The 26,427-nt window shown below is 34.5% G+C and overlaps 1 protein-coding gene and 1 long non-coding RNA gene across 10 annotated transcripts in view; one reads left to right on the forward strand and one right to left on the reverse strand.

Annotated features, from left to right (window-relative positions):
* The window catches only part of Svil (Supervillin), a 566,272-nt gene that overhangs the window by 526,826 nt on the left and 13,019 nt on the right, over window positions 1-26,427 (forward strand). For all 7 annotated transcript variants that reach the window (XM_074173666.1, XM_074173665.1, XM_074173664.1 and 4 more), the window contains 3 exons: window positions 15,854-16,076; window positions 20,508-20,609; window positions 22,139-22,456. In XM_074173666.1, the coding sequence (XP_074029767.1) occupies window positions 15,854-16,076; window positions 20,508-20,609; window positions 22,139-22,456 (643 nt within the window). The remainder of the gene's footprint in view (window positions 1-15,853; window positions 16,077-20,507; window positions 20,610-22,138; window positions 22,457-26,427) is intronic.
* Window positions 3,254-20,271, reverse strand: LOC141481682 (uncharacterized). 3 transcript variants are annotated; one of them, XR_012465105.1, is made up of 3 exons: window positions 20,088-20,271; window positions 19,240-19,432; window positions 3,254-3,482 (listed from the first exon to the last, which is right to left on the reverse strand). It is a non-coding gene; the product is annotated as an uncharacterized lncRNA (long non-coding RNA). The 3 variants fall into 3 exon arrangements; XR_012465103.1 differs by having other exon boundaries at window positions 19,974-20,271; XR_012465104.1 differs by having other exon boundaries at window positions 19,200-19,432; window positions 19,974-20,271.

The raw sequence follows: 26,427 nt of genomic DNA on the forward strand, positions 1-26,427 counted from the left end.
TTACAAATCAAAATGAAAAATTGACTTGGAATTTTAACTATATCACGAAAGTTAAAGCTTTGTTCTGTCTAGAGTTTTAATGTTTCGAAGCAAGCTGTAATAATTTTGAGATTAGGTAGTATAGACTCCACCAAGGACTTATCAGAATAATCATTTCGACTGGATCGTCTGGCTTTTAACTTTGATGATCGGGAAAACACATTCATTAGTTTGTATCTGCCTATTTTTATCTGTACCATTTACCATAACGGATATAATATCACAGGAGTACCATGCAAAGATAAGTACCTAGCCAAGCCACAATAAATCCCTTGGTCTACTAGTCTACTGGATGAGGTCAACAATTATCCAAAGTTATGCAAAATCTGTCTAATTCAAATTTTCTGATTCCACTGTAGTGAAGATGGAATTAAAAATTCGTATCTATTATCTAGTTTATCTTTGAATGCTTTTTTCTCGGACTACTTTTTTGATGCGATTAGCGGAAGTGTACAATTAACATCTAAATCATCGACGTTAGCCTAGACATACATCAAAGACGACATGCATCCATCTAAATCCAAAAAAGGTTAACAGAGGCAACTTTCAAGGCACCACCTTCGACGGTGAAATTAATTTATTTGCGAGGTTCCTGTTGTGCGAATATGGAAAATGAGTTTTTTCCTTTATGGCAATGAAAGCAATTACCACTGTTATTATTGTTATTCATCCTTTATAGTCGTCGAAATATCATTCACAAATAAACTTCCCCACAATGAGTTAATCGATATAGTTATATTGAGCATTAAGAACTTCAGTGTCTGGAACCCGGTAACATTTTTTCATAGTTAAAAATGATTACAGTACTTGAGAAATAACGTTCAATTTCAAAAACCGTTTCTTCCGTATTGACTCTCAGGGTTAACAGTACTTATATGACCTACAGAGGCGGGATTAGAATACCTCTTCCGTGGAGTCCTCCTAAATGACGTCTCATCCTAAGATGTGTGTATCCAGCCCACTCAGTATCACTAACGGAATCTTGAAGATACGGGCGCTGTGTCGACATAGAAAACCTTATCACTATAATGCGGGGATTTGGACCTTCTCACTCTAGCTACTCGTGGGACTCTTCAAAGATCATGAAGTTACCAAATAATCCGACTTTGAGTCCCAAAGGTCCTGCCTGTAACAGTGGAACTAGAGCAAGAGCTTATTCAGTTCTTCCACACTTGATCCACATAGGGGGTTAAGTGGTGCAGCCAGGAAGCGACTCATCGCCTCCTCAAGTGCAGGATATCCTATGAATTTGCGTTGCGCTGAATTCTTGAGTAGCAGCAGTAGAATCTGCAACGGAAGCAGATTAGCCAACGCAACGCTCAAACGGTGACTCACCCAGACCAGAGGTGGAAAAAACCCTATATGACCGACTTGCAGATGCCCTATTTCGATAAATAAGAAGAGGAAGGTCCACCGATACTTTTTTAGAGCTGCACATTCCGACCCGGATGGCTATAGGAATTCTGAAAAGATCAGAAGAGCGTCTCTTGGCTGATGGGTGCAATCATTACGTTGCAGTCATGGGATGGCGTCTCTCTGAAAAGCGTCACAGGAGACTTACCTATTCGACGAAGATATTCGCAGACTGACCACCTCACTGGATTGAGGAAAATGAGCGACACCTTGAATAGTATTGGATATTGGAAATTCAAGACCTGGTATCAGTGCCTGCCCTGCTGCCACTAGGTCATGTTTTCAGCGTTTGGCAGAATCCCACTCTTGCCGACTGACCTGAAAGGTCACTCACTAAATGAATTAATCGGCTTCGTTAAGAAGCTCATCGAGTCTGTGTCCACAATTTTTGATACCAATATTTTCGCACTAATCCTGTCCTTCCTGTCCTGTCTGCAACATTTGAGATCTCGAGAATAATAGTGTTGAAATTTTTGAACATGGAGAAATGTAATATTTATTGATCCAATTCTCTTGAAGATATCATTGAATGTTAATGACCTTTAAGGTCAGCTGGCAAGAGAAGGACTCAAACGATGAAAATCTGATCAGGTCCACTGCAGAACAGATACAGACTATGTGCTCTGCTACCAGGATCTTAATATACCTGGGAAAAATAATCCACTTAAAGGTTGACAGATCTAGTGAGGATCTGATCGAAGGTCAGTCTGCGACTAACGACTATTCTAAGAAAACATTTGGTAAAGGTTTATTCATGGCACATCTAGTTTTGGAAGTACTTAACCAACCTTTGATTTCAGATAATCTGCAAGCCATATTAAAATAGACCATCCACAGTTTTTAAAATGCTTGATGCTTACTTTCTCCTACGCGTATGAGCAGATAACATCATGAAGATGTATATATATATTTTTGAGCGACATAATTACAACAATTGATCTGTACGATATAATTTTAATGTTCGGGATTATTTCAAGTAACTCCTGAAAAAGGTCATGAAGAAAACATTATCTAGTACTCTTACCTACCAAAATAATAATTATCTGCTAAGAAGAAGAAATATGAAACAAACATTAGTATCCACGACTCTTCCGAAATTTTAGATTATATAATTCAATCCGATAGTATGATTACTCATTATCAGCGATCCAAGGAAGGCAAGCAATTAAAGTTATCAAATAGCTCTAATGGGACAATTAACAATTTTCTCGATAGCCAATTTCCTCCCGAATCGCAATTTATTGCCAAGTATCTTATAATTTTTTCAATTGCAAAATTGTTATAGCTCAATCGAATCTCAAACATGAAAGAAGATTCAGTCGTTGAGATATTGGTTTTTCTACGTTTGTAGCATAATCATCTCGTTAAAAAAACATGAAATGTTTCCTTATAATTTTTGATAACACTATTGATCTTGCATTGAGAGATGCCAATAAATTATGAGGGAACAAAATTACCTCCTTACATAATTACAATGGAGTTTTAAATTACTTTTCAGTCAGTGCTGGGAATCTATTCTGCAAATTTGTATTGGACAAATACGAAACGAAAAATTTTGTGAAAAATGTACAGTATATAAAAAAGAATTACAGTAGTCAACAAATAAGAAAAAAAAATGCGACTGATATTATAATGGCTATACATGAGAGTTAAAAGCATCCAGACTCCGACTTCAACATTAAAAATTTTCCATCACGTAAAGATTTAGAGTTATAGTAATTTTTATTTTATACAAAAATTTTCACATATTATAGGGAAATATAAGATCAAAATAAGAAAAAACAATATATTTTGAGGATAACAGACTTTATTTACAATACACATGAAAAAACATTCAGATGAAGTATTTTGTGCATAACCTTTTTGCAAATGTTGACTTTCGTTTATATGTTTCATCGTTTTCCCTCATAAGGAACCACCAATAATCCCCCATCATTGCTGCATCCCATCTGCCTTGGTAAAGTTTCCCATTGTTAGTATGTCTTGGTGGAACCTTTTGTTTTGTTCGTCACTGACAGCAGCCAAATTTTCTGTGAAAAAATTCAAATAGAAGTGCAAGAAATGGATTTTGAGAAACATGCGACATCTCAGTCTGCATTAGTTTTCAAATATTTTGTAATTTTCTATTTCATTGTTACCTAAACACTCCGAAACAATTCTTTTGAAAGAACTCCACGCAGCTAATTCAACATTACTTAATATTTGATCAAACTGTTGATCACTTAGTAGTTTTCTAATTTGTGATCCAACAAATATACCTTCCTTGAGCTTTGCATCACTTAATTTTGGAAAAACGTGTTTGAAATATTTAAACGCAACACCTTCTTTGTCTAATACTTTTACAGTTTAATGTGTAATGGAGGTAAAAAAACGTTTTTGTGATTAACAAAAGGTATATTCTTCACGTTAGCTTGACCTGGAATATATTTATCATTCGGATGCCATTCTTTTACTTGATAATGGCTCTGTATTGCCCTACTGTCCAAAGGCAAAGAAAACAGCAAAACTTTGTAAACTCGCCCTGAAAACCTAGTAATAGTCCTATGACTTTTAGGTCACCACATGTTTGCCACTTATACGTATTATAACTTATTGTATTTAGAATAAGTAATATACTTTCGCTTGTTTTCTTCATGGCAACTGCATGTGCAAGAGGAAAAGAGGATCTTTTGTTACCATTATGGAGCAGAACGGCTTTTAAACTTGTTTTAGGTGAACCTATAAATAAACGCCATTCGCGTGGGTTATGTGCAAATGCTAATTTTTCCATCACACCATTTGGATTTAAACAAACACACATTTTATCCTGCATAGTAAAAAACGAGGATAGGTCATGGTTACGGTTCCTAAATATTGTAACTTTGGTTTTAGGGGCTAGTAGATTCCATTGTTATAATCTGGACCCTAATAGTTCAGCATTCTCTTTGGACAAGTGGAGGTCCCGAACTATGTCATTTAATTCAGGTTGTTCGATTAAGTGGGGTGTTCTTCCTCCAATCTCGTGTTTGCTCACCTCGCTTCTCTAATACTAACTCACCACTTTTCGCGTTAAACCAATATTGATGATCCGATTGTCAACCTACTACTTTTATAGCGGTTTCGTATTTCTGGTATTCTCTGGAAACTTCGAGTATCGGAAGTTCGAGAAGCGGCGTTACAAGTCTCATATACAGCGGAAGAAGCAGATTCGAATACTGGACAGAGCCGCTGTGTTGCCAGATTTTGAACAATTTCCTCAATTTATGGGAAAAGCAAATTTGGAATGTCGTGTTCATCAAATTTTTGTGAAAAAAGTCATGATTCAAAAATGTTACGTATTAGGAAATTTTGACTATCATTTTCACAATTAGGAACCAAAATCTAAAAAAGAACTGCCTTTGGCATCACAGTCGTAAATTGGCTGTAAATAAGTGTTATCAAATTGACTGATATTCTGGAATATAAAATTGATGTCAATTTGATTTCAGTCAGGGTAATTTTCTTGATATACATACAGGGTCAGCAAATGAAAACGAACTCATAGTTTACGTTTACAAAAAGAGTCATTGGATCCTTCGATTTTATATTTCGGAGGGGAAATTTTGCAACTATTTTGAATATTTTCAATTCCACCGATACCTGCGGGGAAGATCCAACTCCCGAGTCTTAAATGGTATTAGAGGTCAGGTGATATCTCATTTGAAACGTCATCAATTTCTTTTTCCATATACAATGTATATGAAGATACTATACTCTGCTTCCCAATAGTGAAAAGTAATAAATACTCATTATAAATGCAAAACGCCAACAGAATACTCAAATAAAATTTTATGATTTCGTTATGATTTGCCACAGCTGGTATAGGCTAGTTTTAATACTTCAACAGGTCCACCCCATTTTTTTTATCACGAACGGGTAGCAAACAAAAGATTTTATGAGCTTTCGGGTCGTTTTATACCTGCAGTGCTGAACTAATAACTATTTTTATTTATTTGTATACAAATAATATTGATAGAACGGTCAATTTAGACATTCGAAGCTACCTAAATTTCCACCATGCTGAAAATCAGTGAGATTGTTGAAAATATAATTAAAAATGAAATTTGAAAGTTCCCCATCTTTCCCCTGTACGGAAAACATACATACAAAAAAAATTGTAGATCATAAAATTATCTACAAAAAATGTATCTATACTTTTTTTTCTACGAGCCACCGTTTTTTAGATATAACGATTCAAAAAGTTGTAAAAGTTGTAATCGTCATTATATGCACACGTTTCCACGCCACGTATGAGGTTGTGTACTTAGCGCGTTTTTTTCAACGTGGTTTCCCCAGTAGGCCTATTCCACGGGTCAGTTGTGATCCTGTTCAATTAAAAACTATGGCAAAATAATGGATATTAGCAGGAATGAAAAGATAAAAGAAATTTAAGTTAAAAAATGTAGTGAATTTTAATCGCTCGAGTCGTTACTTTCAAATTTTTCTTCTTGTTCTTCTTCTTGTTCTTAGACGATTACAACGTTCACAACTTTTTGAGTCGTTATATCTCAAAAACGGTGACTCGTAGGAAAAAAGTATTAATACATTTTTTGTAGATAATTTTATGATCTACAATTTTTGTTTGAAGTATTTTTATGATAAATCTTCCCGTTTTGCTGAAAATCGTGAAAAACTCATTTTTTGACCTTTGACTTTGAATAAAAATTTTTCCATACAGGGAAAAGATGGGAAACTTTCGAATTTTATTTTCAAACATATTTTAAACAATCTTACTGATTTTCAGCTTGGTGGAAATTTAGGTAGCTTTACTCTTATTTTTTGGTCTAATTTGACCGGACTATGATATAACATTTGAATTTGAAATATTCACATAATAATAAATAGGTATGCTTATTCCAGAATATATTAGTTGCAAGCAAAAATTATGGGGTGTTATCAGATAAATCCGATAAATCCGACAATTTCCTCAACTAGATGGTCTCATTTCCACATGTTTCCCTCTTCTTCAATACATGTTCAATACATTTTCGTCATTTTTCGAAATCGACATGTTCTAAAGATTCCTTGAAGACTATTTTGACATTATTTATATGTCTTGTTTCTTCTTGCAACGAAACCCTTTACTTGAGTCTAAACGAGATCAATGGAATTACGTTTGGAATGATAAAGGGCAGACGTAGAATATTTCGTTTGTGTGCCATCTTGTCTACTACATATTCCGTGAACATACTATGGTTATTTTTTAACCAAACTGTCATCAAATGGTATGCTTTTTTGTCGATGCCACTCAATATCTGCTTTTCTTCATAGTTAATATTCTTTCAACTCTTCTGAAATGATATCACATCACAGAGTTATGTAGAATGAGGTTTAACATTTGCTAAAAGTATTCTTCAAACATCGCCGTTCGTGTCTTCATGGTAATCGCCCAAATGTTTCGACTCAAACATCAAAAAACTGCTCTCAACAAAAGCATCACACTTCCAATGTGGGTAAAAATCAGTCGCTTGCCTTTTTCAGAAGACGACTTCAAACCGGTGGACCAGCCTTCTGAAAATGCTTAACGTAAACTTGTAATGTTTGTTTCTTGCCACATATTTCCAACCATATCCTTCGTTAAACCAAGTTTCATGCAAATAATTAATATTGTTACGTTTTTCCCCGTGGCTTGACCAATCATTCACTGAACTGAATAATCAAACTTAACTTTATTTCACTTTGAACACAACAAACACTTCAACTAAAACTTCAACTATTCTCTATCGCCTTACTAGATCGCTTCGCGTACCGCACTGTAACTTCCACTTGACTGTCTCGATATGCTCGTAGCTAGCGTTTATATATCGTAGAACGCGCTAGAAAAGTTCGCCGAAATTCCATCGAAATCGGTAGCATTATTCTCGCTGCATCTAGAGCGGCAACGAACATCGTACATTCGCGCGCTGTTAAGGTGCGTATTCACCAAAAAAGCGAGCACGAGCGAGCATTCGTGTATGTTTGTTCGTGTTCGCTCATGTTCGCTCGTGTTTGCTCGACATATTGATGTCTCGTCCACATCAGAGCGAATATTTTCAAGTTCGTAGTAGTAGTTGATCCATCAACTTTGTGCGAGCAGTGCGTGCGCGGTAAATATGTCTGTAGGTGAGTATTCACCAAAAAATCCTGCTCGAGCGAGCATACGTGTATGTTTGCTCGTGTTCGCTCACTATTGATTATTGATGCAGAATGCTCGTTCACTCTTGTTCGCGCTTGTTCGCTTTTTTGGTGAATACGCACCTTTAGCTATGTCACAATTGGTTTATGGCTACCAGTGGCGGCCGGCGTTATTTTCTTTAGGGCATGATTTGCAACAATATTTTTATTTCTCATGTCGAAACTCTCTTATCCGCCTTGAGAAAATTTTTGTGTTTTTTTACAGCTGAAATTCGATTCTTTCAAAGTTTTCCACAATTTCTTTCTGCCTATCATTGATGACATACTTTGGTCTACGTTCAAGGCTTCATTATTTTGTCGAGGGTCGGAATTTCTTTCTTAAAATAAAATGAATGTAATGTTCTTCTAATTGCAAATATATAGTTTTCATCAACAGGCACGGTTTTTCCTAATAATGATGGTTTTGGTGATTTCACAGCTTCATTTTGTTTTTCATTAAAAACAAAAATATTTTCGTTAATAGAAAAAGCACATATGCTCATTAATTTCTCTGAAGAGTAAACTGAAGTAGCCATTTTAATTCACATACTAAATATAAGTTTCTTATAACGGTTATCGAGACGCAGTGGCTTTATCATGAATCATAGTCTTCAGGTATTAAAGTAGCTAATTGAAACTATGTTGCAGGGGTCGGAAAGTAGTTTTAGGTGGGGTCCGGATACTGTGGAAAAATTTCAACGAGGTCCAGAAAAAAAAAGATTGATAATAATTAAGTGCTACCCATTTATTATTTTGTTTTGAAATAAAATTCTGAATTATAAAACACAAGATCCAAATTTAATGACTACATAGACGGTCTTGAGCCAGTTTTTTATAGTTTGGTTCTCGAGAGGAACAGCAAATTTGAAGTGTGTATTCTAGGTAGGCGTCCGTTAATCTTGAACGATATTTGTATTTCAAAAAATTTTTTGAGAAAGATGTTTCACACACGTATGTCGAGCTAAACATAGTGGCCAAATTAATAGCTAGTTTCTTTCAATTTTCATATTTTTCTGGGACATGTTTGGCCCAAAATTCTTCATTGCATACCGTTTTATACATTTCCAAAGACACATCTTCTTGCTAATCGATTATCTCTATTTGATGTGATGGCTTTGACAGATTTAACAACTTGGCAGCGACTTCTGTCCATTCTGCCGCTACATTAACTTCGAATGGCGATTTAGGAAACGGAGTTAGCTTGCATATCTCTGTAAAGTCTTGGAATCTTGTAGCAAATTTGTTCTTAAGATCGGCCAAAAATTTTACAAACTGCAGTCTTCAGAATTTTTCTATATTCAAGAATTCCTTGTAACTCTCCGCAGAGTGCACAACCAGCATATTGTACTTGTTTGTTATGAACTCAAAGTGTATATTCAGTATCAGCATTGCACACGTGGGGAGCCGGGCGTTTCGCTAGTATACTATAAAAATGAAAAACAAGGCAGCATAAATGAAGTGTACGGCTTGAGGTTTTAACCTTACAAAGAAGGGGTCATTTAAATAAATAAAATTTTGAAGTTCACTAAATATTCAAAATGTTATCTTCCTGTTTCGATGCAGTAATAGAGGTTTTGTTAGGTTGTTTCAGACGTTCTGAAGCAATTGAGTGTCCACTACGTTAATGCACCATCTCCATAACACCTTCTGCCGCAAACAAAAATCAAAGCAGTCTGGAATGTGGCCGAGAACTATAGCCATCGTGATACTAGTAGTTTGAATATAATCTGAACCATCAGAAACCCACTGAAATTGACCGAGTGATCGTCTACAGACATGTTTTGGGGTATATTCTCATCATCAGGATAGGACAAATCATACAAAGATAATAGTTGAGCTGTTGAACTACCCTCGCTTGTTAACCGTCACCTAGATAGAAGTTTCTGGTGACCAAAACCTCTAATACAGGATCATTACAGGATCACAGAGTCAAAGGATCACTTCAATGAAGCATTATCAACTTATTGCGCTTCTCGATTGTTTTACTATATTTGGTATTAAGATCTTATATTTTTGATACATTTTCAGTAGATTAAATGTTTCGTCTATATCACCAGCATTTATTATCCACTAGGTTATGTTACGGTTCAGATTCAGTTTTGTTTAGAAATTAAACGTGACAATATCTCGCAGTTGTGTGTATTCAAAATGATTCAGCAATTGAAAGTCAGAAAACGATCTCATTATTTGGAAGGATTGCCTCTGGCGGAAGAGTTAAATATTTCTCATAATATTAGGCAAGAAAGTACTTTAAGTGTGGATTGATCCACTTTATTTATGTTAATTCACCTTTCTTTCGGTTGAAATTGTCTCTGTATTTCTCTCATTGTTCATCAATTAGACGGTGGGTCCGGTATTTTATATGATAAAACGGAGGCACCGCAATGGACAGCCCGTTGGGTCCTGTGGTAGCAAACTTGTTTATGGAGAAGTGAGCGGCCGTGAAACCATATTATTGGCAGCGTTACGTTGATGAAACTTTCTTGGCATGGCAGCCCGGTGAAAAGCAACTAAACGAATTGTTTCCGTATCTAAACTCTGTCAACCCAAAAATCAAATTCACAATGGAACGGGGCCTCCAAGAAACAATCGCTATCTTAGATATACTGATGAATATTGAAAAAAGGGGTTGATTGAAACTATAGTTGAGAGAGCCCGACGTATTTTTGAATCTCGTTGAGGAACTCAATCATCTGAAAAATGCTCTTGAAGGAAATGGTTATAGCGAAGCCGAATTCGAGCGGGTAATACGCGGCGGGCATACCAACCCAGAAAAAAATTGCCAAGGTAATTTGAGATAGGCCTGTTGAAAATGTTATAAAGTGGATTGAAGGAATTATAAGAAAATAGAACATAAAATTGATATGAATGACAACAAAAACCATTAGAGAGAGTTAGATACAGCATAGTACCCAAAAGAATCTTGGGCCACGAGGCCCAATTAAATCATCCCCAATAACTCCGAGCCACACGTTAAGATAAAACTGTTCTTGATGGTTAGTTTCGACAATAGCGTGAGGGTTTTCATCAGCCCATATATGGTAATTATGAAAATTAATAATCTTGTCCCGAGAAAAACTACATTCGTCTGTGAATTTTATCGTCTTCAGAAAGTCACATTTTCTTCTAATCATTTCCAGCATCCAATTGCAAAATTCAAGACTGTTCGGAAAGTCTCGCGGTAACCTGTACTCCTGCCTGTACTCGTTGCAGATGGTAAGGGTATAAGAGGTGTTCCTTTAAAATTCGAAATACCGTCATATGATCAACATTTAGCTGGAAAGCAATCTTTCTAGTACTGATAGTAAGTTGTTCTTCAATCAAATTAAGTGCTGCTTCCTCAAGCTGTGGTGTTCGTACTTCTCGATGGCGACCACAATCCTGCGTTCTTTTGTCGAATGAACCATATTCTCGTAATCGTTGATGAAGTCGAGCAAATATTCTATGTGAAGGATGCTGCCGTTGAGGATACATTTCAGCATATCTTCTAGAAGCTTCTAACCCATTCCCCTGCGACTGACCGTAAACGTAATGCATATCAGCCATTTCCTCATTTGTGTATGCCATTTTAATAACAAGTAAATTATTAAAGTAACAAATTAAGAACAGAACTACAACACACAATTAGTATTAATTCAATTTCGAAAATTCACAAACTGACAGCGTCATACCAATTTAATTGTCACTATCGCTAATAGCGACCTACTAGATATATTAGTTTCGTATTTTCGCATTTATGACGATGTATCTCTGTATTTGTTCGTAAAATAATTTTTTGCTGCGAACTGGTTTATTTTGGAAAAAAACCCAAGAGACATTTTTTGTTTAGAATGAAACAGGCTATCTGAAAAAATTTTTAAATGATAAACAAATAATAAGACAAAAAGTTACATTGGAAATAAATTTTAGGGGTTGCGTTTTCCACCCCTTACAACCATGGGGTAAACCAAATAAATTTCTGGCTAAATGTCTTTTTGGGAGTACAAAACGTCAGGTTAATTTCAAAATTGTAACTTTTTTAGTGCTTGTGAAAAAAATTGTTATACAAATTGTAGGCACCCTCTTTAAGGGGGGCTGTATCTTAACAAGGGATGCTCCAATGACATTTCTTTATATGAAAGATCCTATCTTTTTTTCGATGAGGAATCACTTATTTAGTTACACCGTGTATATACAATCGATCACTTCAAAAACACTTCACTAATTTTCTTCGAAAGCTTCTGATAATTCATATTCCATATTCTCCGTTTCACTATCACTGTCGTCATTTAAATCAATAATGAATTTATTTCTACCATTGATATGGAAGTGTCCAATCTCCATATAGTCTTTTTCAACTTAAATTACTTTTTTAATCGTTTTCTGCCAGTCTTCTTCGGTAAGAAGAATACTTCTTCTTTAACTAGCTCTATCATCTTATCAAATTTTGGAAAATCATTTTTACACCTGATGCTTTATTTCAATTTTTCCCAAATCAATTCCATGGGATTGAAAACACAAAAATAGGGGGGAAGTCTCAATATACTTTTCCATACTTTTCAGCAATACTCTCAAGGGCATACACTTTTTCAAATGTGTTTGTCTGTAAAACTTCAAGTAGTTGGTTTTTGGTATAGTTATCTTCAAAATACAAATTGTTATCCATTAAAAAACTTTGTATTTCATATTTCCTCGAATTTTTATTCGGTACTTTGATAAGCTGTTGGGAATGATAGGAAGCGTTGTCAAGAACTATTACACTATTCGCATCCAAATTTGAGATCAATTTGTTTTCAAACAATTCCTGAAAAATATTAGTTTCCATGTTCTTATGATATAGTCAACATTGTAGTCCTCAAGATTTTTCCACATAATTTCAAAGAATTCGGGACCCATCCTTTACTTCCTCCGCAATGCACAATTATTAGTCGCGATCCTTTGTTTGCAGGCATGTGAGACGTACACATTCTCGAACCATCAGTCCACCCTTTCGTAACTGTGTCGTGAGTGTCGTACCAAGTTAGTCCAAATAGAAAATTTGTCGTTGTTCTTGTCTATATTTAGTTATTCGTTCTAAGTATTTGTTACGCAATTCCACTATTCTTCTGCTTTCCATAACTGCTTGACGTTTGTTTATTATTTTAAATCTAAATCCTAGTTTCTTTATCCAATTCTGAAGAGTTTTGTCACAGCAGCTCACGTTATGGACGGAAGTATTCAATTTCTTTCTTATGATTTCAATTGTAGGAATCTCATTGTTTTTGTAACAGTCGTCCATTGTTTTTTTAATGATTTTATTAGATGAACATCTGAAGGTTTTGGTAATCCCGCATCAAATCGCGCTTGTGTTCATAAGTTTTGTTTTTGACTTTTTTACGTACAGTTGAGAAAGGAATTTCAGTCAAATCTGATGTTGCTTGTAATAATTTTTTTCTTATATACATTCTTATGTACATTGAAACATACTCTCTTTGTTTCAATATTCAAATGTATCCGAATCTTATTCACTGGTATCTCTTTTTCGCATTGTTCACCAGCGCTATTGGAATCACTACTCAGAAAAAAGGCTGCGTTCTTATCACACTCGTTATTACTATTAGTACTTGTCCAAGGACGCCACATTTTAAACATTAAGTAATTATACTCAAATCGCGATCAGTTCCTGAACTGAACATTGACAACACGATTCTTCTAACCATTCTCACATTCTATTGGTCACCGTAACATGACTTCAAATGTAATTTTATGACTATTCAGCCAATCATAAAACTCGGCTAGTAAAAATTATCCAATACGAAACGCCAATTCTTCAATCCACGTGGTCTAATTCGTAGCGGCATTATTTCTTTGTATTGTTTTTTCGGCCTTCGACTTCGCCAATAGCTTTAAGAATTACTGTATCGGTTACTTCGACTATACATACCACCAGTGGCAGAACATGCACGTTATCGCCTTTGAAGGGACTCAAGATAGACTTCAGAATTATTATATCCAAGACTTTACAGAGACCCAGACACAATTTCAACCGAAAGAAAGATGTAATTGCCATGAATAGAGTCTGGCTACCTGTACTTAATTATATGGGTATCAGGTCAATTGATGCAACCAATAGAAACGAAGCCACGTCCACCACCAATAGGATAAAACCTAAGAGGACAACTAGAGCACTTTGGTCGTTACCTCATTGTCTTTGATGATGTCTACTGCAATCGTTGGCAAACTGTCAGGCATGAAAACCTACAGACCACGGCGGACAAATCTGGAAAATGATTTTGACACAGTAATCTTCACACTCTTTAATATTCTTACGGAACCCAAGAGTGACCAAGACTTATCTGGGAACATCGTAAATGAATGAAGAAACTGGATTGAATCTGTAATGGGTGCCAAGATACTCGGGAGACAACAAAAAATATGATAAGTGTACTAAAACGGATCATCAACTGACCCAGCTGTATTTCTGTGAATCTTCCTGCGAACACACTCGGGATAACCTTTATAAAGGGGATGTCTGATAAAAGAACTGAAGAACTGTTTCAACAGAGAAGAGATCAGCTCAGAATAATTACAGGGCTACATACTGGATACTGTCTATTGAGAGGAACCTCGAACAAAATAGGGCTGTATAATGGAGACCTTAGCTACTGGCAATGCAACAAAGACGCAGATACAGCTTGCCATATTTTATGCGAATATGAGATTCTGGATCACAGGAAGGTAAGCAATTTATAGGCAATCGAAAATACGTCCAGAAGAAAATGACGAACATCTAGGATTTGTACAGTGATACAGGAAACAAGATTGTTGTTAACATGAACAGATGGGAGAAAAAAATAAGGCTGCAGCGTTTTTCTGAAACTTGATAAAAATTAACAAATCAACCGTTTTCAAATTAACAAAAAAAAAACACGAAAATTTACCTCTTAATATATGTGATGATGCGAATATAGTTTTGTGAAAATTGATATAGTAGTAGTAGTTTATTAATCACCAATTCACATGTATTTATAAAAGCTTACAATAGAAAAAATGGGCGATTAATATAGATATAAGGAAAGGTTTGTCAAAACGAGTCATATTGAATTTTTATTAGAGGAAACATAGGTATTAATGATTCACTTAAGTTTGTGGAAAACTTGTCTGCGAAACATAAATATCGAAATCATTTCCTTTGAAGATGGTATTTTGAGATAATCGGGCAAAAACATTTCAGTTCTTATATTTCTTAGTAGTATTTAACAATATCGATATTATTTCTCCTAAAAAGTAGTGAATAATATGCTTAGCATACTAGAAAAAATACATATTGAATATAAAATATAAAAGTATGAAATATCTAAAACGTGTAAATAATGTAAAACAAATGAAACGTACAATATAAAAAAAACTGCTAGGTAGAGATGAAAAATATATATGAAAATTGAGATATTAATTCAGTTGAATTTGTTCATAGCAATGTTATATTTTCATTTTTGAGTCAGTTGATAACTGAAATTTTGAATATCTTAAATACATATTCCGTTTTTATATGATCTGGAGCAAGATTGAATAATTTGGGTCCAATATATGTAATTGATCTTTGTCCAATGGCTTTGTTCGTTTTCGGTATATCTAGATTATTCGCTTTGAGTCGGATTTCATATCCATGTTGATGATTTTTCAACTTATTTCTGTTGTGAAATATACATATTATTATTTTTTTTTGAATAAAGATATCTATCTCAAACTCATCAGCTCACAATATTGGAATATTTGTGCCGATGGGAAACGAAAATTTAAATTATAGATAATTTTGAGAAATCGTTTCTGTAGTACCATAAGCGGTTGTACAGTTGTATGTTTTTATTGAATCTGAAAAAATTGAAATGGGAAATTTGAGGTAATTGCGACAAACTGTATGAGAAGAAAAAAGGACTTTTGTTTTAATAATTCCCCCCATCCGGTATTTGAAAACCGAGATATAAATTTATCTGTACTCGAGAACTTCGATAAAAGACCTAATCAGCATTTCGTTGACTCATCCACATGTCGTGAATAATGCTTCACCATTTGGAATAAGTGCACACTATTCATTCAAACAGAATCAAAATAGTTCGGTTCGGGCATACGTCCAAATAGGTGGTATCTCACCCGCAGAGCGGGAACCGACTATTTATACACAGTTTTGGGCATTGTCGAAATGTACCTTTTGGTGTTAACTGTTCTTTGGTGTATACTGTGTTATTTACTTTGTCGTTCTTCTAATCGGCAGGACGAACTATCGGAAAAATCCCTTCTTGCCGCTAAGAAGGATGAGTTGGACGCTTCTGCCAGACAATGGAAAACCCGGGTGGAGAAATCGGACGCGGAAAAGTTTTCCGTTGCTGGAAAAATGGGCGAGAAATTCAGAGACGCCGTTCCGACCATAAATATTCCGATGGCTGATGAGAATAAGAAGAGGACACCACAGCCAAAAAGGTTCAAGTTGAAAGATGGTGAGTTTTCGTTTTCTTGTACTATTTATTTATCAAATTTAGGATTGAAAAATACAGGGTGACAAAGCGTAAACGATTTAGAATCGTCAAGGTATGACGTCAACATTTTCGAAAAAAGTAGGGACTCGTCGAGGATACTCTTTATCGGTATTGCACCCCCAAGCGAGGTTAAGATTCATCCTAAAATATTTTATTGGTATGAGGTATCGAGTTAGATTTTAACGATTTTGAAATTGTCTTTAAAGTGATCTTTAAAATTTTAAATTTTTCTCAAAAATTTTATAAAACATTACATTTCAGAATGTGACTTTTTCAAGAAGTTTGGTGTGGTGGAGTTGATATTTTTGGGTGTTTAACCTTCAACAGTCTAAAAAATTAACAAAGCTAAATCAATGAACTGCTGAAGTGCAAAAAAGGAAAAGTTACCGCTGAAAAGTCCAATTTGTCAGTAACTTGTATTTACCAGTTTTCCCTACAAGTAACATTTTAATACTTACCTGTTCTGAAACGGCTAACGTTTCGTAAAGTAATCCCTTTACGTACTCAAAACCCAAAAAAATTCACTTGTAATGAAGCACCTCAGATGGAAACAGGTTTATTTCCTTTGACAAACGTCAAAAGAATGAAATCTTAAGATGTCATTTTTGATAGTCTAACACATACAGGATGTTTTCTGATAGTTCAGTTTAGTTTTTTATTTTCGTTTTCAACTTTTCGTCTTATCAATGGTAACCAGTAAGATCCATTTCCACAGAACTATTAAAAATGCACTTGTTACTAGCTGAAAGAATATAAATGGATTATTTGACTTTTTTTGTTTTGTTGTGAGGTGCTTTGGCGACAATTTTCATGTCACTCGCATTTTATTGATCATTGGTTGATTTTGAAATATGCTCCGCTTCAATTGTTTATATTACACAGTAACTTTTCATGGTGAACGTTTTAGTTTGTCCTTTATTATATTTCAGCAAATTCTCGTGCGTGTTTGAGCTCTGGTTTCCAAGTAGTTGCTTCGCAGTGAAAGGCAGAGGACGAATCTTTTCGGCGGTCGATATCGAAGCTTGACTTTGCGACTAAACACCTTGTAGAGCCTCATTTATCTTTGATATTCCAAAATAGAGTTTTCTGTCGATCCCATAGATGATCTATCAGCATTGATGAGACCGTTTGCGAGTCGAAATAGTGCAATATGGTGTTGAATCATAAATTCGTTGTATTTGGACACCATTCAAAACCCAAGTCGATTCAAGTCCCACAGCGTACAATTCATATTTACCTTCACTGTAAATTCAAATCACATTTGTCACCCTTTTCTTGAATGAACTGCAATATTGAATATATCCTGAATATTCATAATTGTAAGAAACAGGTATTCTGTTGATTGACTGAAATCGTCTATAGTGATTTATAAAGAGTTTACTTTTTGAGTAACTTCAGAAAAAGAAATCAAGAGACAACGTGTCTGGTATCCTTGAAGAACAATCTAACCCCATAGAGAATATTAGTTTGTCTTGATGTTCGTCAGTATTTGTATCTACACAGTCTTTATTATTGCATGTACGTGGGTGATCATCAATTGAAACTTTTAAATAACTGAGAAGGAAGTAAGCAGCCAAACAATTCAAAATTTAATTTTCTCAGAACTATTTTAATTACGAAATTTAAAGATCACAAAGATAATTTCAAAGTCTCTCGAAATGACATCTTGAAATAGTGTTGATGTACTTACCGCGGCGGCGGTGGTAGTGCGCCCGACTGACGATCGGAAGGTCGTGGGTTCGATTCCTGCCTCGACCAGATATTTTTCTCGAGAGAATTTATCTGGTTGAAGCTGGGATGATTCTGCAACCGTGTTAGGAATCACACGTTAAAAGGTAAGACCTCGTTAGTCCTTAGCTCGCACAAGTTTCTCAACTTATGAGAGTTGTCGTTCGTATGGGGGCGACAGCTGATTAACGGAAAAACAGATTTTTTTAATCAGATTTTTACCACCCTTTATCAGAAATCAAAGGGTGCGTATTTTTTTGATAATTACTCTGTTTCTTTTTCGCTTTGCCACTCAGTATAATGAAAATATTTCCCAGTTCTTTCTGTTATACAGGAACTTGATGAATCTGGAATATTACAAAAGCTTCTCATACCAAAAATTTATGTGCGTATAATAAATTTTTCAAAAAATTTGTAAAATTTTGTTTAGTTAAGTCAGAAAACACAATTTCTCTAACTCCGTCAGTTTTTTTTGGTGTCAACTTGGACACCGATAAGTCTTCGGATAGTCACGTTACTGAAATAGCTTCGTTTCTGAGAAACAGGGCGTTGTAGAAAAAAAAACTGTATTTATAAAATATCACAAAAAGCCCTAAAACGATTTGGTTGGAATTTGGTACAGTTACATAAGCTTGTTAACCCCTTAACTAGACCCCACCAAAGGAAAAAATGTACGTCACTGACTTATTCTTTGCATTTTTGCATTATTTTTTAGATCAAGCAACTGAAAATACATCTTTTTGGTCCCTTGTATTTTTTCATATCTAGCTTCTTTCTGAAAAAAAATGAATAAAATAGTTTGTTCCTCAAAATAAATGAGCAAAATGTTCACGTAAAAATACTCGACTGCAATTGATTTACTTATAATATGCACTGTTTGGAACCTTTGGTGTAGTAATGAATATTACTGGAGTTTACTCTAGTAATATGCAATTGATTTGTTATTGATTGTCTAATAAGTTCAAAAATCTGTTTAAAAAAAACTGTTTAAAATCTGTTTTTCCGTTAACCAGCTGTCGCACCCCTACGAACGACAACCCTCAGAAGTCAAAACTTGTGCGAGCTAAGGATTAACGAGGTCTTACCTTATAACATGTGGTTCCTAATAAGTTCAGAAATACCTGGAGTATGTATTCTTTTGACATTGCAGTTGTCAGTCATTCGATTCGTAATAGAAATATGTAGGATTCATATCAGGACTGCGAACAATTTTGAGGTCATGTACGTTCAATAGGTGATGTCGAGATGCTGACAAGCAAGAACACTAAAATGTGTTGGAGCCCTATACAGCCAGTTCAACACAAAAAGTATCATTGTGATAGATAATAATAGCATCTCGTGAAAAATTTGCCTCACCTGTCAATGAAATATTTTGTAAATAATTATCATTATGTACCTTCATTTGAATCATCCACCTGCAGAACATTAATTTCGGGTAATTAATTTTGCATATAGAACTATCCATACGGTTTTTGAGCTGACTTTAAGCTGCAGTGCAGTCTTCCTGGTACTATTTGAAGGATCTTCTTCTATCGCATTAAGTATAGCTTCTAGTTCAGTAGTTGTTACAGTTTCTGATCTTCCACCACCTGCAATTTCAATAAAACTCTCAGTTTTACTTAATCCTACATGTAGCGTTCTAAATGTTTGAGCACATAATGAGCACATAAAATTATTTTGTTAGAATATCTGTCCTGGTGAATTCTCCGTTCTTCTTCTGCATTTACATTTGCTAATCCATAAATAAAGTGCAGTCAGTCATTTCAGCATTAGTAAAATTATTCACTATGGAATCACTGATAATTGACAACTCCTACCACTGTCAGCTGGTCTCCAAAGCAGGTGTTCATGATTTGCAATTATTTTTTTCATAAACGAAGCTATATAGGAAGAAAACACAGGCGACGAAAAAATTGCATTTTTAGTCTACTGATCTAGAAAAATTGAAAACTACAACAAATCAGTGGCGTATTTTTTTCCCAATATTGTTGGCTATGATGCCCACTGAGACTCCACTAAACCTAATAATTTCAATTTAGTTAGGGCTCAATGAGCGCCTTATTACTTCAAATAACTGTTGCAAATTCCAACCAAATCGGTATGAGGATATTTATGATATTTTATAAATACCGTTTTTTCAACTTCAACGCCCTGTATCTCAGAAACCAAGCAGCTCCGGAGATATGTTCGTAAGAACTGTTTTTCTTGAAACGACCTAACAAGTCACCCTCTGAAGTTTCGTACCGTAGTTAGGAGACGCCCTGTATACAAATCTTGTTATCCATGAGATAATATAACTTGATATATTGATGATACTCGAGTGCTGCGAATTGATCTAGATGAAACAATAAACTTGTAAAAAAAGATTAATGTTTTACTTGCTTTAACCTTCGAGAGTCGTTGCCGCAAAATATTTACTTTTCACCAAAATAAATCTGTTAATAACTGACTAACAGGAATTGTATGACATTATGATAGATATGAAATCGTAGATAAGATTAAGACAGCAGGTTTCTTACATAGAAAAATATTTGATTTGTATTTCCAGTACATTTAATAAACCATAATGTCATATGTCATAAGAAGTAGGTTTTATAATTTTGTGCAGTTTTCTCAAAGTTATGAAGGTGTAGTGCCAAGTATTTTGTTATAACTATGTTGCAGGTCCAGATTCGACGCCAACTTCTCCAGAAAAAAATAGCTATTTTGATCTCACAAGAAGCAAATCCGTACCTTTCCCGCCTATTGCAAATAGTGACTTATCAGGTAAAATTCTCATTTTTTTACAACTATTTTTAATAATAATAGTATTCATATAGTAGTTTTTACTACTCATTTTTACACACACATGGAACTATTGGTAATAATGATGAATATTATTCGTTTATTATACAGAGTAGATATTACGTATCGACGAGGAGATGTTAAGCAAACTAATTTGTAGTTGATTGGACATATCAATGTTATTTAAAAAAAAATATACAATACAATGTTATAAAAATAATGTCCGATAAACAAAATTATAGGAGCGCTTAAACGGAGTGCAAAAATAAGTAATATGTATTTACTTAGTCCACTTATTTTTTTCTTTCTAAATGAAATAAACATATAACAAATGTAAAAAATCGGGTTTCATTAAGTACATGTTGAATAATCATTGAAAAAATATTTTTTAGATAATATATTATCAATAGCAGCAGATAAGAGTTGATGAAAATAAAGTATAACGGGGTACATAAGTTTGTGGAGATTAAATCGTAAGGGGTAGTTTTTGAAATTACTATGGAGCTTCATCAAGTAACGGCCGAATCAATCAGGAAAAAAAACATAAGTTTTTGTTGGCCTGAATATAGTTTTCAAATTTTGAAAATCTCCATCAAGTAGTCAATATATTCTTCATGTTTGTATTTCTTCTTCATAATACTTTCATTTTTAATTTAAGTGCATTACTTGTGTTCATACCAGCTGTCTGTAATTAAAATGTGTTGTATTTGGATATTTTAATTCAGTGTCTGGAAAGGTTTTCGAATTTGCCATGGATATAAACAACTTATTTGTGGCAAATATTGTAAATGCGTTGTCCATATATCGAATTCAAGCCTATGGAAGGATGATATAGTACACCACTCCGGAACTTTCATTACTATCCATTTTGGTCGGTCTGTCGGTAGCCAGGCGGTTTGCCATGTTGGTCGGTGGTTCAAGCCCAAGTTTGAACGATCGGTTTTCACTTGCTATCGTCCAACCCTTGTTATGAATCACACGTTAAAAGGTAAGATCTCGTTAATCCTTAGCTCGCACAAGTTTCGACTTCTGAGGGTTGTCTTTCGTAGGGGGTGCAACAGCTGGTTAATGGAAAAACATATTTCAAACAGATATATTTTTCAATATATTTCCATATATATTTTTGAAATTTTTCAAGATTATCATCTCATAACAAGTCTATAAAAACACATTTTCCACAACAGAACAAAAGTGCTCAATGCGCATTTCGTTAGCATCATCAGAAGATGACTGAAAACTGTTTTTAATAAACTCCTGATATAAAAGCTAGCGAAACGCGCATTGAGAGTCAGTACTTTGTTCTGGGAAAAAAGAAATACTTCTGACAAGAAACTTGCACTGCCTGTTTACAGTTTGCAGTTGATTAAATATTTATTCCTTTTATATTACACTCTGATTCCTTATGCCCCAAACTATTCTTTGAGTTTTTTGAAGTAAACATTTCCATTGAATTTCAAAACTAAAGTAAATTTTGGTGAAATAGAAGCTCTTCAGAATTGTCTAATTTTTAGGTTCACCATCACCAACAAAGTTGTCTGGTAGAAAAGTCTCCGTACACAATCCAGATGATGTCACCTTCCAATCGTTCTTCAAAAGTGTGGAGAAGTCTAGTAACATGGAGCACATTGTTTTGTCCTCCGAAGATCTGGACGCCGTTCAAAGACATTCTCTATTGGTAACTAAAAAGAACATACAAGTACAAAGAAGAAGAGGTGCTACCAAGAATCCGATCAAGGCCCTTGCAACCAGGAGTGATATCAGTAATGAGTATACGGAAGTGATAACGGGCGTTGCGGAGAGAGAAAAGAAAAGACTGAATATTGAAAAATGTGAGTATTTTTATGAGATAGATGATTACCAACAACTGAAAGGTATTGGAAATTTGTTTATACTCCGCCACGAAAAATTTCACAAAGTATCTTTTAACTTGAGCCACCTTCAACTTCAAAATTTCAAAACGTATATGTAGTTTCATTGCAATTTTTCGCTAGGAAACAAAGGAAAAATTAAAAATATATACGTATCAAATAGTAGGATTCATTTTCTGACCTTGTCATTCACATTATCCCATATTCCTGACAGCTTTCACAATTTAAACAGTAAATTATTGGAAGAAATACTTACTTATACAGTGCGGTCCATATGTATGGAATAAATTCATTTTTAGCTTTATTATGTACTATGTGAAGAAAAACTGAAACAGGTCGATTTTTATTCTTAAATTGACAATGTACAGTAGGAAAATATTATCCCCCTACGGCACCCCTTCTGAATTATAAGGACCCTCTCGAAAAATTTAAATAGCAAAGGGGATCGTGTGGCACCTTGTTGGAAAGGAATTTTAGTCCTCTGTTCAGCAATATAAAGTTTTTTAAGTTTGGTGCAATCATAACTGAGAAAATAGATTTTTAGGATGTAAAATTTTGATAATGTCTCTAGGTATCACAAAACTTTACGTAGAATGAAGATAATAATGCCACATAATATTTACAATGTATTTTTCAATCTACTTTACAATTAAATTAAATGTTCAAAATGACCACCATTAACTTCTTGACAATAACCGAAGCGATTTTGGAATTCTCGTACAACATTTTATATGACCTTGGGGGTTATTTTGTTAATTTCTTCCGTTATCCTAACTTATATATCAGCAATATTGTTTGGTCTATTAAAATATACTTTACATTTTAAATAACCCCGTAAGAAGGGGTCAAATCGGGGGATCTAGCCGGCCATTCGATCGTTCCACGTCTTCCAGTTAAAAATTTCTAACTGTACATGCAAAATGTGGTGGAGCTCCGTCTTGTTGGTAGTAAATAGTTCGATTTATCTCATTTGGATGATTAACATCAAGAAAATGTATTTATAATGCAGGCACTAAAAAGTTAATCAAAAAATCTAGATAAACCTCACCATTAACAGTGCCTTCAAAAAAATAAGGGCCAATAATTTTATTGTTAATGATACCAGACCAAACATTAACTTTTTTAGGATATTGAGTGTGAGTCGCAGACATCCAGTGAGGATTTTCTCTGCTCCAATATCTACAGTTCTGTCTGTCAACTGTTCCGTTTAAATGAAACGTCGCTTCATCAGAAAACACTATTTTGTTTATCAACTGCAAATCTGCGTTCATTCTGTCCATCATGAATTCACAGAATTCTTGCCTTCTATCAGGATCATCTTCATTTAACTCCTGAACCAACTGAACTTTGTAAAGGTGGTATTTTTCTTTATGCAAAACTCTCAAAATAGATGATTTACTTACATCATTGTCGGCGGCAAGTTCTCGAGTTGTCTTATGCGGATTTTCCTCAATCTCTAGAAGTACATCTAACTTTTTTTCATCAGTAAATTGAACATTTCTACCTGGTTTTCCAATATTTTTCACATGTCCAGTTTCACGAAACTTTTTTTCAATTTTGCTAACTGTAAACTGCGACACGTGTTGACCAGGGTATTTATTATTAAAAATTTCACAAACCTCCTTTCGAGTTTTTGTTTTATTACCGCGACCAATCATAATTAAAATGTCTATTCTTTGAGTCTCGGACAAATGAGCCATAATTAAATTTAATACGCCCACAAATATTATACTGACTTCTTTTAGTAACTTTAAATACTTAAATGACAGCTGCCTACTGGATTCATATCAGTTGTTTATTTGGCTTTTTGTCTAATATTTTAGTATCGTCAAAGATTTTTTTCAGGATTCAAGGTTAGTAAGGAGCGTGTTACAGAGACGGTCTGTTTAATAGATCAGGTTAGTGTCAAGAAGTGAATAATGGTGGTCATTTTGAACATTTAATTTATTTGTAAAAATTAATTTTCTCAGTTATGATTGCACCAAACTTAAAAAACTTTAGATTGCTGAACAGAGGACTAAAATCCCTTTCCAACAAGATGCCACACGACCCCCTTTGCTATTTAAAATTTTCGAGGGGTGCTTATAATTCAGAAGGGGTGCTGGAGGGGATAATATTTTCATACTGTAAATTGTCGATTCAAGAATAAACATCGACCTGTTTCAGGTTTTTTTTCACCTACTACATAATAACGCTAAAAATGAATTTATTCCTTACATATGGACCGCACTGTATATGAATGTTTTGACCCTACATTTTCATTTGAATAAATACATCAGATACCTATGATGTGTTGACATCACTACCTTCAGATAGTTCCATTGAGGTTTTTTCATATCCTATAAGCCTCTGAGCCTAAAAAATAACTTTCACCTTTTGTACTACCCCATTTCGGTTCTCACAGAGTTGGATGACCACTATTATCACGGGCGCTTATCAGTAATGGATAAATACAAATAAGTGTTTTAGAAAACTAACACAGTATTCAAATCATATTTTAAATTGATTTATTTCTCCTAATTTCAAGCAAGTACTAAGGTTCTAAGAGAAGTTGTATTTCCCAAAAGCCAATAATATGAGATAAAAAATCACAAAGTTCTTGGATTTGAAGTATTTCCTGCTACACAAGTACCCAGTTGTTTTACTTCCAATAAACGGGGGGCAATTCACATTTCATAATGTCAAGTTGACTGTATCAAATTTTTGGGAATAATGGTTGATGAAACTCTAGTTGTAAAACTTCAAATATCTGACACAATATATTTATATTATACCGGGTGTCCCACATTTTATGTGACAGGCAATATCTGGTTTGTTGAAGGAGATACACAAAAATGTTTCATACAAAAGTTTTAGGAGTTCATGAGAGCTATATTTTGATATAATTTTTAAATATACAGGGTGTTTGGTGTAGGTGCTACAGACCAAAATTCTATTTTTTAAAATAGAACGCCCTGTATATCATTACATATTCAGATGCTACGTTAAATTCTGATATCATTTCATGTTTGCTTTTTGAAATTCGGTTACAGCGTTGTTGAGTTATTGCACTTTTCCTTAAATATAAAGTTTCAAAAAAACTTATTTACTCGTACACGAATCCAATCTATATCTTTTATTAAATTGAACTAGACTACTACTGAATACAAACTATTATTCTCACCTCTACGATACGATATCGATATCACTGCTTGACTGCCGTCAAGCACAACGTCTATACCAAGAACGTTTTCCAGACAGACCCATTCCGTCACGAATGACTTTTTCGAGAGTTGTAGAAAAATTGCGAACTGGGTCATTTCCTTCTACTATAAAGCATCGTCATCATACGAGATCTGTTAGAACTGAAGATTTAGAGATCAATGTGTTGGCTTATATTATTATTCATCCACATGTTTCTATCCGTACTCTTGCAGAAGAAGTCGGTGTGAGTAAATCTAATGTACAGAGAATTCTGAAAGAAAATAAATACCACCCATTCAAAATTCAGTTGGTACAAGGTTTGAAACCCACGGACTTTGAACGACGACTTGAATTCATTGCTTGTATTCAGGTAATATTACATGAAAGTCCTAACATATTCAGTCAAATTTTGATGAGCGATGAATCACGATTCCACAATAATGGAGTTGTGAATCGACATAACAGTCACTATTGGTCTCAAGAAAATCCCCGCTGGGTCCGCGAAAGTAATTTTCAAACTACTTGGGGTATTATGTATGGTGTGGATTGTTCAATGGCCGCATCATAGGACCTTACTTTTTTAATGAAAATCTCAATGGATTGCGATATTTACATTTTCTAGAAAATGATTTGATCCAATTGATGGAAGATATTCCCATAGCAGAACGACAAGGAATTTGGTGGCAACAAGATGGTGCTCCTCCTCACAATTCACAGGTTGTTACTGAATATCTGGATAGAACGTACCC

Source organism: Leptinotarsa decemlineata, unplaced genomic scaffold, assembly GCF_025532065.1.
Source record: "Leptinotarsa decemlineata unplaced genomic scaffold, Ldec_3_MD MMD2_tig00000251_RagTag_RagTag, whole genome shotgun sequence".
Taxonomy (NCBI): domain Eukaryota; kingdom Metazoa; phylum Arthropoda; class Insecta; order Coleoptera; family Chrysomelidae; genus Leptinotarsa; species Leptinotarsa decemlineata.